The 16,246-nt window shown below is 43.2% G+C and overlaps 1 protein-coding gene across 1 annotated transcript in view; it reads right to left on the bottom strand.

Moving 5' to 3' along the window:
- auh (AU RNA binding protein/enoyl-CoA hydratase) overlaps positions 1–16,246 on the bottom strand; it is a 212,380-nt gene that overhangs the window by 121,027 nt on the left and 75,107 nt on the right. The window contains exon 4 of the mRNA XM_055632868.1: positions 2,459–2,545. Within this exon, the coding sequence (XP_055488843.1) occupies positions 2,459–2,545 (87 nt within the window). The remainder of the gene's footprint in view (positions 1–2,458; positions 2,546–16,246) is intronic.

The following is a 16,246-nucleotide window of genomic DNA, read 5'->3' as shown; positions in this document are numbered from 1 at the left end:
TTCAAATGTTTAGCAGAAATGGGGTCCATAGGTTCCAAATCACTAGTACATGCGAATGGGCTGGCTGCAAACTGTAGAGTGTGATCCTTGAAAGAATCTGCACAATATTATTGTCCATGATTCCATGTCTAGAAATGGTTTAACCTCTATATTTGCTACCAAGGTCCTCTTTCTGCTGTGTCACGTGCTTTCTTGCTGCAGTAATAGCAGTACCAATAAACTGCTTGACTTTCACTATAGAAATGTCAGAAAATGAATGAAAACTAAGCAGCGGATTGCTTTCTCCAAAACCCCATTCTTGTGTGCAGAGGCATTCCTGAAATATGTTAAACAAAGTGATTTGCCCAAGAATAAATGAGTTATACAAGCTACCTAGATTCCTTGTATTAAATATCTAAAAGTTTCTGTGGCAAACTCCCATGAGTTAAACATTGGATCAACGAGGTTTCCCCTGCAATATACACAGTGCGCCAGGATTCAAAAGCATAGCCATTGCTCTTCAAAGATTTTGCAGAGTGGATGCTCATTGCAGATAGGAACTACAGAAGTGAGCCCTCTAAGCTGCCTTTCTTTGGTCCCCAACCACCAGTGTACCTTGACCAAGTTGGTACCGTAGTTTCAATAACAATCAACATTACTCCTGACATGCTTTTTCACATACTTCGTTGACCTTTGGTTGGTCATGTGACGTACAATATGCTGGTCAATAGTAATGGAATGTACAATATACTGGTATAAGAGTAGATATTGTGGTATGAAGCAATTTTGCTGATACTGATATCCTTCTGGCCTTGTGCACACCAGATTAGTTATTGAAACTGTCCTGAATCTACCTCATTTTTCGGATATTTGAATATTATCTGATTTGACATTTATGTATAATGGTTTATTCACTTAATCTTCCATTTTAACTTGGTTTTAAATTCCTAACAAATGCCAGTTTGTAAGCTAATAATAATCTATTTTTCCTCAATACACAAAATATATATTTTAAATGAAGTAATTCCATAAGGCATTGTTTCAGCAGTTTAATAAAGTTTATCACAATAAGCAAAAACATAAGAAATACACATGGTAAAAATATTTCAAAAACATAATTGCCCCTAGCCAATCTCCATATTTTATATCAGCCTTAAGACATACTAGACTGTGGGACCCGTTGGTTCCCTGTCACAAAGGAGGCTTGGTCCCCAACACAATATTCCACCACTCACCCATAGCTGCAACTGCACAGGCGCAGCTCATTACCCCTCATCCCTAGCACTCTCTCCCCCTCCTCTTCACCCTCCCTCTTCTTTCCCCTCCTCCTCCCCTCCCCCTCCCCCCTCCCTCCCTCTCCTTTCCCCTACCCTCAGTCACTCCCTCTCTCCCTACATAACTCCTCTCCCCTCCCTACCCCCTTTCTATCCCTCTATCCCCCACCTCCCCCCTCCTCACCTCCCCCAGTGCCCGCCTCTCTCCCTCTATCCCCACTCCCTATCTTCCCCCTCCTCTCCCTCCATTCCCCCTGCTCCATCACTCTCCCTCCTCCCTCTTCTTTTCTCTCTCCTCCTACCCTCCCCGAATCCCTCCGTCACCTCTTCTTTTCCCTACTCTCAGTCACTCCCCCCTCCCTCCCTCCCTCCATAACTCCCCTCCTCTCCCTCTATCCCCTCACCTCCCCCTCTCCCTCCTCACCTCCCCAGGATCTCGAGGTTGCCGCTCCTCTCCCTTCTTGCGTGCCCCAGAGACGTAGGTACGCTTAGAGCCAGGCCTCGGATCGGCCGGGAAGCATCAGCAGCTACGGCCGTGCTGGCATGTGGGCGGAGGGGGGAGAGAGGGAGAGTTCGGAGAAAAGACGGGGGAACAGCCATGGGTTGGGTATCACGGGCGGCGAGAGGGGCAGGAGCCAGCGAAGGGGACCAATGAGAAAGGGACTGGAGGTGCGGGGCGTTGTGATGGCGGTGCGTTTGGGACTCACAGCGGGCGTTGGATGCTCTTCTCCGCCGGGATCAGACTCTCAGCTATCCATTTGGTGACATCTCCGACATTTCCGGCCCCTCCGAAAATTGTGTCCAGTTGGAGACCTCCGTCGGGCCACTCACAGCATCCCTCAGCTCCAGTAAAGTGGTGATGGCATAGGATGGGTCAGACTGTCCCGGGGAGTGACAGGAGAAGAGACCAATCCGTGCCGCACTGACTTGCAGGAGAGGAGATCGATCTGTGCACGATTTTACAATTTTTAAACCTCGCTAATTTTTACAATATACTACCGATCAGAACAAAACTTGTTGCACTTGCAGCACAGAAGAAAGGTGCGTGAGCTGACGAAAGATCGTAGCTCTATCGCATACCGTTTTTGCACAAATTGAAAAAACGTGCAAACTGGAAGAGCATAAGATCAGAGTTATAGTTATGTATAGATTTCCAAATATTATATTCACAGCAACTGTTCATAATTCACTGGATCACAACTTACCGAGTTCATTAATTAAACTTCTGGCCTTGGAAACAAACGGACCAACTTCGCTGGGCTGCATTTTTGCTCTTTCCTTCAAATCAGCACCTGCAAAATAAATAAATCTGGTTCATACAGAATGTCCTCTTAACTTGAGACAAAGATCTTGAATTTCTCAAAAGTGCTATAAACAGTGTGGAAAAACAAGATACCTTCTTTCAAAGTCAGATGGTTTATATACATATATTTAAATAAATTATACAAGTAAAACAAAATGCATATAACCATATAACCATATAACAATTACAGCACCGAAACAGGCCATCTCGACCCTTCTAGTCCGTGCCGAACACGTATTCTCCCCTAGTCCCATATACCTGCGCTCAGACCATAACCCTCCATTCCTTTTCCGTCCATATACCTATCCAATTTATTTTTAAATGATAAAAACGAACCTGCCTCCACCACCTTTACTGGAAGCTCATTCCACACAGCCACCACTCTCTGAGTAAAGAAGATCCCCCTCATGTTACCCCTAAACTTCTGTCCCTTAATTCTCAAGTCATGTCCCCTTGTTTGAATCTTCTCTACTCTCAGTGGGAAAAGCTTATCCACGTCAACTCTGTCTATCCCTCTCATCATTTTAAAGACCTCTATCAAGTCCCCCCTTAACCTTCTGCACTCCAAAGAATAAAGCCACAACTTGTTCAACCTTTCTCTGTAACTTAGTTGCTGAAACCCAGGCAACATTCTAGTAAATTTCCTCTGTACTCTTTCTATTTTGTTGACATCCTTCCTATAATTAGGAGACCAAAATTGTACACCATATTCCAGAATTGGCCTCACCAATGCCTTGTACAATTTTAACATTACATCCCAACTTCTATACTCGATGCTCTGATTTATAAAGGCCAGCACACCAAAAGCTTTCTTTACCACCCCTATCTACATGAGATTCCACTTTCAGGGAACTGTGCACAGTTATTCCCAGATCTCTCTGTTCACCTGCATTCTTCAATTCCCTACCATTTACCATGTACGTCCTATTTTGATTTGTCCTGCCAAGATGTAGCACCTCACACTTATCAGCATTAAACTCCATCTGCCATCTTTCAGCCCACTCTTCCAACTGGCATAAATCTCTCTGTAGACTTTGAAACTCTACTTCATTATCCACTACCCCACCTATCTTAGTATCATCTGCATACTTACTAATCCAATTTACCACACCATCAGCCAGATCATTGATGTACATGACAAACAACAGTGGACCTAACACAGATCCCTGTGGCACCCCACTAGTCACTGGCCTCCAACCTGACAAACAACCATCCACCATCACTCTTTGGCATCTCCCATTCAGCCACTGTTGAATCCACCTTGCTACTTCACCATTAATACCCAACAATTGAACCTTCTTAACCAACCTTCCGTGAGGAACCTTGTCAAAGGCCTTACTGAAGTCCATATATACAACATCCACTGCTTTACCCTCATCAATTTCCCGAGTAACCTCTTTAAAAAATTCAAGATTAGTCAAACATGACCTTCCAGGCACAAATCCATGTTGACTGTTCCTAATCAGACCCTGTTTATCCAGATGCTTGTATATATTATCTCTAAGTATCCTTTCCATTAATTTGCCCACCACTGACGTCAAACTAACAGGTCTATAATTGCTAGGTTTACTCTTAGACCCCTTTTTAAACAATGGAACAACATGCGCAGTACGCCAATCCTCCGGCACTATTCCCGTTTCTAATGACATTTGAAATATTTCTGTCATAGCCCCTGCTATTTCTACACTAACTTCCCTCAATGTCCTAGGCAATATCCCGTCCGGACCTGGAGACTTATCCACTTTTATATTTCTCAAAAGTGTCAGTACTTCCTCTTCTTTGAATCTCATAGTTTCCATAGCTACTCTACTTGTTTCCCTTACCTCACATAATTCAATATCCTTCTCCTTGGTGAATACCAAAGAAAATAAATTGGTCAATATCTCCCCCCCATCTCTTTTGGCTCTGCAGATAGCTGTCCACTCTGACTCTCTAATGGACCAATTTTATCCCTCGTTATCCTTTTGCTATTAATATAGCTGTAGAAATCCTTTGGATTTACTTTCACCTTACTTGCCAAAGCAACCTCATATCTTCTTTTAGCTTTTCTAATTTCTTTCTTAAGATTATTTTTACATTTTTTATACTCCCCAAGCACCTCATTTACTCCATGCTGCCTATAATTATAGTAGATCTCTCTGTTTTTCCGAACCAAGTGGCCAATTTCCCTTGAAAACCATGGCTCTTTCCAATTTTTACTATTTCCTTTCAACCGAACAGGGACATAAAGATTCTGTACTCTTAAAATTTCACCTTTAAATGTCCTCCATTTCTCTTCCACATCTTTCCCATAAAACAAACTGTCCCAATTTACTATTTTTAAATCCTTTCGCATCTCCTCAAAGTGAGCCTTTCTCCAATCAAAAATCTCAATCCTAGGTCCAGTTCTGACCCTCTCCATAATTATATTGAAACTAATGGTATTGTGATCACTGGTCCCGAGCTGTTCCCCAACGCATACCTCTGCCACCTGACCCGTCTCATTTCCTAACAGGAGGTCCAGCACCGCCCCTTCTCTAGTAGGTACTTCTATGTATTGCTGCAAAAACTATCCTGCACACATTTTACAAACTCCAACCCATCCAGCCCATTTACAGAATGTGTTTCCCAGTGTATGTGTGGAAAGTTGAAATCTCCCACAATCACTACCTTGTGCTTACTACTAATATCTGCAATCTCCTTACATATTTGCTCTTCCAATTCTCGCTCCCCATTTGGCAGTCTATAATACACCCCTATAAGTGTTTCTACACCTTTCCCATTTCTCAGTTCCATCCAAATAGCCTCCCTAGACGAGCCCTCTAATCCATCCTGCCAAAGCACTGCTGTAATATCTTCCCTGATAAGCAATGCAACACCTCTACCTCTTGCCCCTCCAATTCTATCACACCTGAAGCTATAGTAGAAAGAGTTCACAGCCCCAATAGATTAAAAGGTCACTAGAAATCCAATACAAAGCCAGATATACTCAGTAAGACAGGCAGCATCTGTAGCAAGAAAAACATATTTAATGTTTCAGGTTGTAATCTTTCATTATTTCTCAGCCTCCCGCTTAAATCCCATAACCAAATATTTAAAGAATATGCAATATTCTGAAGAAGGTGGGAAGAATTCAGAGGTCAAGGTGTATGAAAAGAGGCTATGCCTATGCTTGCTGGAGTTTATTAGATGATTTCATTGAAATGTGATAGATTCTGAGGGGACCCAACAAGATGAACAAAGAAGCAGTGTTTCACCATCTAGAATTAAAATGGAGATACAGTCATTCAGTCATAGATTTATAGATTCATAATGTCATACAGCACGGAAACACGACCTTCAGCCCAACTCATTATTGCCAACCAAGCTGCCCATCTAATCTAGTCCCATAAGACCTTTTTTTATTCATGTACTTGACAAAATGTATTTTAAATGTTGTTTTTGTACCTGCCTCGATTACTTACTGTGTCAGCTCATTCCATAACCCTACCACCCTGTGTGTTAAAAAAAAATGCCCCTCAGGTTCCTATTAAACTTTCCCCCTCTCCCCTATAAACCTATGCCGTCTAATTCTAGATTCATCAAAATGTGTGCATTCACCCCATCTCTGCCCTTTTGTACCACTCTACAAGATCACACTTCAGTCACTTACACTCCAAGGTATAAAGATAACCTGCCAACCTTTCCCTATAATCGTCACTCAAGCCTTGGCAACATTGTTATAAATCTTCTTGGCACTGATTCCAGATTAATGGTATCTTTCCTACAGCGGGGTGACCCAAATATCTCAAGATTCTAGAACCCAGGAGTCAGCTCCCTGCTCTGCCACTGGATCCTCGACTTTCTGACCCATAGACCTCAAGTAGTAAGGATCGGTGACATCACCTCCTCACAATAACTCTTACCGTGTGGTACCACCAGCAGTGGCTGTCTCGCCAACAGTCTGTCTGTCCTTTCTTCTTTTTGTTATTTTTAGTATGTGTTAAAAAGTATGCTTTAACGTTCCTTGGTTTGTTTTATGTGGGGGTGGGGGGGGGGTTTGTGGGAAACTTTTTTTTCCAATCTCTTACCTCGACGGAGATACGATTTTTTTCCATGTCGTATCTCCGTCCCCACTGTGGCCTAACATCATGGAGTTGGCAGCCTTTCCTGGAGACCTCCAAGCCACGGGAGTCTGCGGGACTTTAATATCGCGGAGCTTGCGATCCCTTTGCTGGGAATTGAAGCTCCAACCGCAGGGCCTGTGGACTTTAACATAGTGAAGTCCGCAGTCTCTGGTAAGACCAAGCTGGTCAACTCGGAGCTCCATGCCGCGGAGAGTGATTCAACTGCCCCGACGCGGGAGTTTTGATCACCTCGATGGGGTCTTTGATCGTCGGCTGCAGGGACTTGATCGCCCTAACTGCAGATGGATTGACTGCCCCGACTGCGGGAGAACAAAGAGGGAGAAGATTGAACTTTATTGCCTTCCATCACAGTGAGGAATGTGGAATTCACTGTGATGGACATTTATATTAACTTTAATGTGGTTGTGTGTCTTGTTGCTTTTCACTTAGTATGGCTGTATGAAAATTCAAATTTCACTGTACCTTAACAGGCACATGTGACAATAAACTGACCTTGAAACGTTGAAACACTGGTGCCCTACAACTTTGCACATTCAGTCCCCTATTATACTCCCTTTACATTCACAACTGTATGCCCAAATTCGCCTCTAATTCCATCTACAGGTTTTGCAGGTGATACCTCTGTCGTGGGCCAAATGACAAACAATGATAAGACAGGAAGGAGATGGAGAACTTAGTCAGCATTAATGGATGGTTGAGAGCTTCCGTGGCGTTAATAGTATTCCCATCATTGACTCCATCTATATTTCACACTGCCTCAGAAAAGCAGCCAAAATAACTAAAGATGTCCCACCCATTCTTTCTTCTCCCCGCTCAAATCTGGTAGAAGGTACAGAAGTTTGATAACACGCACCACCAGACAGAAATAGCTTCTTCCCCTCCGTAATGTTCATTCCATAATTCACCTTTACTGCAATGGGGACATTGGACTTAGTCTAAGAAAATGATGTGCTACAATACTGAGAACTATATTCTGCACCCTACATCTCTTTTGCTCTATCTATTGTATGAGTTTCAACTGATTGTATCCATGTGTGATATTTCTGACCTGTTTGGATAGTATGCAAAACCAAGCTGGTCACTGTCCTCAGTACGTGTGACAATAATAAACTTAAACCTGAAAACAGAACAAAACACTCCAAATGCTGCCTCACCAACATCTTGTACAACTATAACATCCCAACTTCTATATTCAGTGCCCTTACACGAATAAAGGCCAGCATGCCAAAAACCTTCTTCACTACCCTGTCCACTTGTCTTCTTTCTTCACTGCAACAGGAGGGCGCAATTGGCACTAGATTCTCAGTACAGAACTGCTGGCAGTAACGCACCTGTCTACATATAATCCCACGGTACTCCTTATATTGTTGATTCCAGTATACCTTTTGTTCCCAAGATTAGATCCTGAGTGCTAGGCTAGGCCAGGGTAGGACCATCACCATAAATGGTCGGGCCATAGGGAGTGTTGTAGAGCAGAGGGATCCAGGAGTATAAATACATAGTTCACAGAAAGTGGCATCACAGGTAAATAGGGTGGTCAGTCAGGGTACTGAGTATAGAGGTTTGGACGTTATGTTACATTTGGAGTATTGTGTTCATTTATGGTCACCCAGTTATAGGAAGGACATCATTAAACTGGAAAGATTGAAGAGAATGTTTATGAGAATGTTGCCAGAATTTGAGGGCCTGAGCGATAAGACAGAGGTTGTGCAAGCTAGGACTATGTTCCTTGAAGTGCAGCACGTTGCGGGGTGAATTGATAGAGGTATATAAAGTAATTAGTGGAATAGATAGGGTGAATGCAGATATTTTACCTAAGATAGCGGAATCAAGAACCAGTGGACAAAGATGTAAGGGAAAAGATTTAATTGGCGCCTGAGGGGCAACTTTTTCACTCAAAGTGGTGGGTATGTGGAACGAGCTTCTAGAGGTAGTTGAGGCAGGTACTATAATCTCTATTATACTAAAACTCTTCCCTTTGTTCTCAACATTCTAAATGTCTGTGTGAGCCAGGGATGTGTTGGCTTTCTTTCACTCTCCTTAATTTGTATCTTTTTCCAAACACTTGGCCACAGCCTTCCCATTTTCACACATGCTACTCACATTTTCTCCCCTGACCGGATACATATCTTCCTGTCGCATTTCAACCTATATTTCTCAAGTTATTAACCTTTTAAAAGCAGCTTCAAAATATTAAAGTTTTCAATGTTCTAATTTTGAAGGAAAAAAATGGCAACTGACGTTACAATACATTCGCACACTCCGGGCGCGAGGGGCACTCCAGCATTCCAACCCGCTCGGCCCAGCTGGAATCCCTCGCCCTCTCCATTTATACCCTCCCTCCCCCTCCATATCTGCCTCTCTCTCTCTCTACCCCCTTCCCCTCCAGCACTCCAACCCGCTCCGCCACCTGGGACCCGTTCGGCCCTGCACGCTCGACTACGCGCACACAAGGAGGGCTCCGAGCACTGGATTCAGGACGAGGGGCCCATCGTGGAGAGTTACGTTGGCACAGCGTTATAGTTGCTGCCTTACAGCAAAATGCAGCGCCAGAGACCTGGGTTCGATCCCGACTACGGGTGCTGTCTGTATGGAGTTTGTACGTTCTCCCCGTTATCTGCGTGGGTTTTCTCCGAGACCTTCGGTTTCCTCCCACACTCCAAAGACGTACAGATTTGTAGGTTATTTGGCTTGATTAATTGGCTTGATAAAAATGTAAAATTGTCCAAGTTGGCGATATGCAGAATATTGCCCTGCCGACTACAAAATTCAGAAGGTTCAGGTTACAGCCTAGCCCTTTGAGAAGGACCGATTGCTCAAGCCTGACTTCACCTCCCTCGATGTGCTCACCTTCGCTGGCAGCGGCATCCCAGCCTGCATCAATATCCCCAACCACGACGACGTCCGTCAGACGGTGGGGTTTAAAAACGTCTCGCTCGGTAATGTGCTGGCAGTGGCCTACTACACCTTCCTGGAGGATCACGACAAGAACCTGTACATCAAGAGGAATGGCCCCTCCTTTGAAGTTCAGGTCGACCTTCACGATGCTGGGTCACGGCAGCGGGAAGCTCTTCGTCCAGGACAGGGGTCTCCAAACTATGGCCCGCGGGTCACATCCGGTCCGCCACGAGATTTTATCCAGCCCGCAGCAAGCTCAGTGCAGGACGGAGCATTTGTCCGTTAGGCGTCGAGTCGATTCGAGTCGGGTAGCGCGGTGTCCTGGAACTGCTCTTAGTGTTGTTACCGGGTAGGTCCCTCGAATTGTCAGAGCCGAGACATCACAGGGCCGCCGTGAAGAAGGGTGCAATGTTGGGGGAGGGGGGTTGTCTGGCGGCGGCAGTCATAATGAGTCAGCGGCACTTTATAAAGTTTGATCGTTCCTCTCTGCCTCTCTCTCCTAACTGTCTCTCTCACTCCTCTCTGCCTCTCTCTCTCTGCCTCGCTCTTCTCTGCCTCTCTTTCTCCTCTCTACCTCTCTCTTCTGCCTCTGCCTCTCTCTCTGCCTCTCTCTCTGCCTCTCTCTCTGAACTCTTTCTCTCACTCTGCCCTCTCTGTCTGCCCACACTCTGTATCTGCCCCCTCTCTGTCGCTGCCCCCACTCTCTCTACCCCACTCCCTCTCTACCCCCCTTCCCTCTTTACCACCACTCCCTAGAGTATTGGGACCTATGAGTGTGGTGATTGCGTTCGGGGACCAGCCCTCCCCTGTGATGCCAACGTCCCCCCTCCCTACCCCTCACTCTCTACCCCCCTACCTCTCCCTCTCTACCCCCTCCCTCTACACTCTCTCTCTACCCCCTCCCTCCCTACCCCCTCCCCCTCTACCTCCCTCCCTCTCCCTCTCTAGCCGCGCCTGCGCAGTTGAATGGATAGGGCGGGGGATGTGGGAAAAGAAACAAATTAATAATATTAATATAATATCAAGGGGGGGGGGGGGGTAGTGTGTGTGTGGGGGATGGTTAGTGTGTGTGTGTGTGATGCCGCATCCCCCCCCCCCCCCCCCCCCGCCCCCGCCCCCGCAACTGCGCGCTGAGGGGACGGGACCCAACGGGTCCCACTTGTTCTAGTAGCATTTAAAAGATACTTGGGCAGGTGCATGGGCAGGAAAGGTTTAGAGGGGTGTGGGCCAAACTCAGGCACATGGGACTAGCTTAGACAAGGCATCTTGGTCAGCATGGACAAATTAGGGCAAATGGCCTGTTTCTGTGCTGTACGACTCTCTCTATATATTATCTCACACATACCATAATAACACTGGCATATTTCACGACAAGAAGTGCAGATCGCAATGAAAACGACTGGTGTGGATTCTAACAGACTTAACCACATATATGTCAAACTTGCCTGAAGAGGTCCACCTTATTTTTTATCTTATCCTCATTCAGTTCCATTAAAATTACACCAGAAAAATTGGAAAGCAAAGAAGTTTCCAAAAAGTATAGATAATAACTTTAAATTGTAGAAAAACTAGACTTTGCAGAGACTAGATGATGTAAAAACCTTAACATCTAATCAACAAACACCAAAATCAATCGGGGGTACACAAAAATGCTGGAGAAACTCAGCGGGTGCAGCATCATCTATGGAGCGAAGGAGATAGGTAATGTTTCGGGCCGAAACCCTTCCTCAGACTGATAGGGGGTGGGGGGAGGCGGGGAGAAGAAAAGAAAAAGGAGGAGGAGCCCGAGGACTGAGTGGGAGGTAGGAAGGGGAGGAGACAGCAAGGGTTAACAGAATTGTGAGAATTCAATGTTCATGCCTCCAGGATGCAGACTCCCCAAGTCAATCATCTCTGCTCAATTGCATCTACAGTAACTGCAACCAAAAACTTAAACATCTAGTATTCCGTATGATATTGACAGTAACTCTACAATAGAACAATGACACAGGGTATTGCACACAATATTAGCATTTTACAGTGGGAATGGATTTACAGTATATGCCAACAGTCAGTTTATACAGACAGACTAATATGCAACATCTGCAAGCTTGTTCTGAATCATTATTTTCACCAACACAACATCTACTTCAAAAATGTTGAAGCTGAACAATGGTGTATTCAAAATGTTACTTCTGTTATCCTGAATGTTATGTCAAACTTTACATTCAAGCCAAGATTATATTGGAACAATGTGTCTTTCCCAGAAACTACAATTGCTCAAGTTCCACAGAATTTGAGAAGAAAGAAAGCAAACTATAAAGAATAACAAAGTATTATGGTAGAGGCTGGCATGACAGCAACAGAAGAAATTAATACGATTCCGGCTATTATCAGAATTATTGTCTCAGTCTGATATTTTCTGTCCATTTCCTGCCATTTCCACAGAGTTCAACACTATTATTGATACTTGCAGTTAAATTCAATAGTACAAAATGACGCAATTTTTTGGTAAAGTTCCCTTATTACAAAAATACAACCTCACCTCCCAATAACGTCATATACCACATCTTTCAAGGATTTGGGCTTCACAAGGAATTTTGGGAAGTACCCACTGCCCCATGATCAAAGCAGTTGGTATGGCAAGGACATTCTGTTTTTACATTACCTGCAAACTATGTGATTAAATTATCTGTAGTCTTCTGCGCTTCATCTCCCACACCTCCACCCCCACTCCACCTTTCACCAAATGTAGGGTGTCATTCATTCCCAGGTCAAGAACAACTTTACTGAACTGCACACTCGAGTGTTAGATCTTTCCACATTTAAATGACGAGACGACACTAATTTTTCAGGTTTGTAGAGTATGGCAACATGGGTTTCCCAGGTTTCTTCCACAACCCAAAAATGTGCTAGTTGGAAGGTTCATAGACTTCAGGAGACACTCTACATTACAGTTGGGTAATGGATGTTCACCTTTATAGAATTCATAAATAACCACCCAAAAATTTGAGATAGTCAACCCACATTTTAACTGACCCTGTTACAACTAATTTCAGTTATAAAGGGACGGACCTGCCAAAGCCACTGCCGGTTAGTACCACCTTCCCAGTCACTGGAGAGGCAGTTTCTGATTTTACCCTCGGCTCACAGGATGCACCAGCTAGCCCTTCTTCACCAACCGCATTGTCCGGTTGACACTACTGTTGTTGCAGCTCACATTGTAGCACCAGGAGACAGCACTTTCTCTTGGCCCCCCTGAAAGAGTTAGTTATTAATTGATTGTTGTCATATTTAAGCTTTCCTGCTGTAAAAAGCCAATTGAAATACATGATGGGATTTGGACAACTCCCATCATGACAAGGGTTTTTTTTTAATTTAAGTTGAATAGTTCACAGCTCTCTTACAAGGTTTTTTTATGTAAGTTGAAGAGGTTAATCAGATAAGAAGGATGCCATTGGGATGACTGGCTTTTGGCAAAGAGTGAAAAACATATTTGGAGGTGGATGATGGTTTCTTGTACATTACATCATGCAATTGGTTTTATGTCGGTACATATATAAACTCGGGTTTTCTGGTATTTCTTTGTGTGTGCTGCTGGAGATTCAGACGTAAAACTGTTGCCTCTGGGTCTCGAGGTCCGCACCCATCAGACGTTAAAGTAAAGCTTTATATGGTCATAAGAATTTGTACTTTGTCTATCTTTTTAAGTGAATTTTTACATTGGCGTAGTCGCGCAGGTCTCACTGGGACCACCACCGGATGACTGAGCAGAGGTTACCAGGACTGGAAAGGGAGGAATATGAGCTCTATCGGTCAATTGTAACCGACTCCTAGACACTCCTGGAAACACCTCTGTTTCTTTGTCAGTAGTTGGTCTGTTCCCAGCTGAAGTTCTTAGAGGTAGACAAAGGTAATTCATAGCAAAAGGATTTGAGTATAGGAACAGGGAGGTTCTACTGCAGTTGTACAGGGTCTTGGTGAGACCACACCTGGAGTATTGCGTACAGTTTTGGTCTCCTAATCTGAGGAACGACATTCTTGCCATAGAGGGAGTACAGAGAAGGTTCACCAGACTGATTCCTGGGATGTCAGGACTTTCATATGAAGAAAGATTGGATAGACTCGGCTTGTACTCGCTAGAATTTAGAAGATTGAGGGGGGATCTTATAGAAACTTGCAAAATTCTTAAGGGGTTGGACAGGCTAGATGCAGGAAGATTGTTCCCGATGTTGGGGAAGTCCAGAACAAGGGGTCACAGTTTAAGGATAAGGGGGAAATCTTTTAAGACTGAGATGAAGAAAACATTTTTCACACAGAGAGTGGTAAATCTCTGGAATTCTCTGCCACAGAAGGTAGTTGAGGCCAGTTCATTGGCTATATTTAAGAGGGAGTTAGATGTGGCCCTTGTGGCTAAAGGGATCAGGGGGTATGGAGAGAAGGCAGGTACAGGATACTGAGTTGGATGATCAGCCATGATCATATTGAATGGCGGTGCAGGCTCGAAGGGCCGAATGGCCAACTCCTGCACCTATTTTCTATGTTTCTATGTTTCTATGTAAGACCAATTGTGAATTGTGTATGTATTTTTACGTATGTATTTTGTGTATGTATTTTTAAGAAGGAATTGAGCTATCTATTTCTCCTTCTCTCTCTCTCTCTATTTTTTTTTCTCTCTCCCTCTACAAGGGCTCGTCAGCCTTATTGAGACACCCGTGGTTTGTCGGGTTGAGAAACAGGGGACGAGGTGTGCGCCTGCCTTGTTGAGACATCCGAGGATTTGTCGGGTTGAGAAATAAGGGGCTCTCTCTCTCTCTCTCTCTCAATGATTAAGACGTCTGCCAAGTTGAGAAACTGTGTTCTCGATTAACGAGTCTGCCTGGTTGAGAAATTTGGGACGGTGTTTTTTTAAGAATTGAGAAATCTGCTTTTTCTCTCTCTTTTTCTCTCTCTCTCTATCTATCTACCTATCGGGAATACTCTGGAAGGAGCATTGAAGGGGAACCCCCGTCCAACATATGTGTTATTTGAATTCTAAGCATAATAAGGCAGTTGAAGAAGAGGAAGGGAGTGTGTACTGAGGCAGAAGAAGAGAAACAGTATTAAATTCAACATTGAGAGTTAAAACAAACCTGCCATCAAGATTTGAATAACTTTTGCCACAGAGCAACAGAACGGCAGGTGACCTTGCATTGCTGAGCCTAGAATAAGAATGTGGGTCTTTGTCTGTGGAATTTGAGACCTTATTGGGTGTGGCCAGAATTTGAAAAAGGGGAGTCTGATTGGTCACCACCTCAGTGGGTGTGGCCAGACTTTGAGTGATGAGAAATCTGACTAATCACGATCTGGATCAATGTCCAATCACAGCGTCCAGGATCCTGACTGACAGGGAATTGGACCATCCCACCAAGTTGCCTATCATTGTGAACAGATTTATGGTGGACAGAAAAATGCTGGTGAAACTAAGTAACGAGTTTTTCCAACTTAATTCTCTCGTTTCAACAAGAAGGCTTTCACAATTTAAAGACTTTATAACCACAATTGAGACTTCAGTCCTCCCAGAGCAATGTCTGAGCTAATAAAACACAGTGGCTTGTAAATTCTTTCTTGTAAATTATTTGAAACCAAGTTTTTTGTGAGCAAAAAAAACGGTTTTGTTAGAAAAAGGGAAAGTAGATTACAAAGAGACGTCTTTGAAGTAAATATAGTGTGAACTGCTTTTGTAAATGGCGAGAAGATTGGGTAAATATGTTAGTAAATCAATAAATCCGGATCAAATGGGGTTCATACCGAAGAAATACTCATTCAACAATTTGAGACGTTTGTTTAATATAATGCACTCACATAAAATTGAAGAAGAAAACATCAATTATTTCATTGGATGCAGAAAAAGCATTTGAGTGGAATGGCAATACCTTTTTAGAGTATATGCAAAAATTTCAAATGGGAGAGAATTTTATCTCATGGGTAAAATTATTATACGAGAAGCCGACTGCTAGAATACTGACCAATAACAAACTATCTTCGAAATTCCAACTATCCAGGGGCAATAGGCAGGGATGTGCATTATCGCCCCTGCTATTTGCTCTTGTGAGAGCCCCTAGCAGAAAGTATAAGAACACATCCGAATATCCATGGTTATATTACCAAACATTCAAATAATAAAATTTAATTATATGCAGATGATGTATTATTATACATAACAAAATCACAAATCAGCATACCAAATATATTAAATTTAACAGAGGAATTGGTTCCTTTTCAGGATATAGAATAAATTGGAATAAAAGTGAAATTATGACAATAAAACCTCATGAGTCGACACACCTTTTAAAATTCCCCTTTAGAATTGCAACAGAAAAATTTAAATATTTGGGTATTCAAATCACCAGAAAATATAAATCTCTATTTAATGCAAATTATATACCTTTACTAACTAAATTAAATGCACTGATTAAAGTTTGGAAAACACTTCCGATGTCTTTAATAGGCAGAATAAATGCTATAAAAATGATTTTTCTACCACAAAATTTGTATTTATTTCAATCAATACCAATATATTTACCTAAAAATTTCTTTAAAAAACTTGACTCCGATATTACAAATTTCATATGGGACTATAAATCACATAGAATTCAAAGAAAACACTTATGTAAACCCAAAGAATTTGGCGGACTGACACTCCCCAATGTTTTGTACTACTATTG

Source organism: Leucoraja erinacea, chromosome 3 (genome assembly GCF_028641065.1).
Source record: "Leucoraja erinacea ecotype New England chromosome 3, Leri_hhj_1, whole genome shotgun sequence".
In the NCBI taxonomy this organism is placed as follows: Eukaryota; Metazoa; Chordata; class Chondrichthyes; order Rajiformes; family Rajidae; genus Leucoraja; species Leucoraja erinaceus.
The sequence above is the reverse complement of the archived record's forward strand: the minus strand, read 5'-3'. Positions and strand labels throughout refer to the sequence as shown.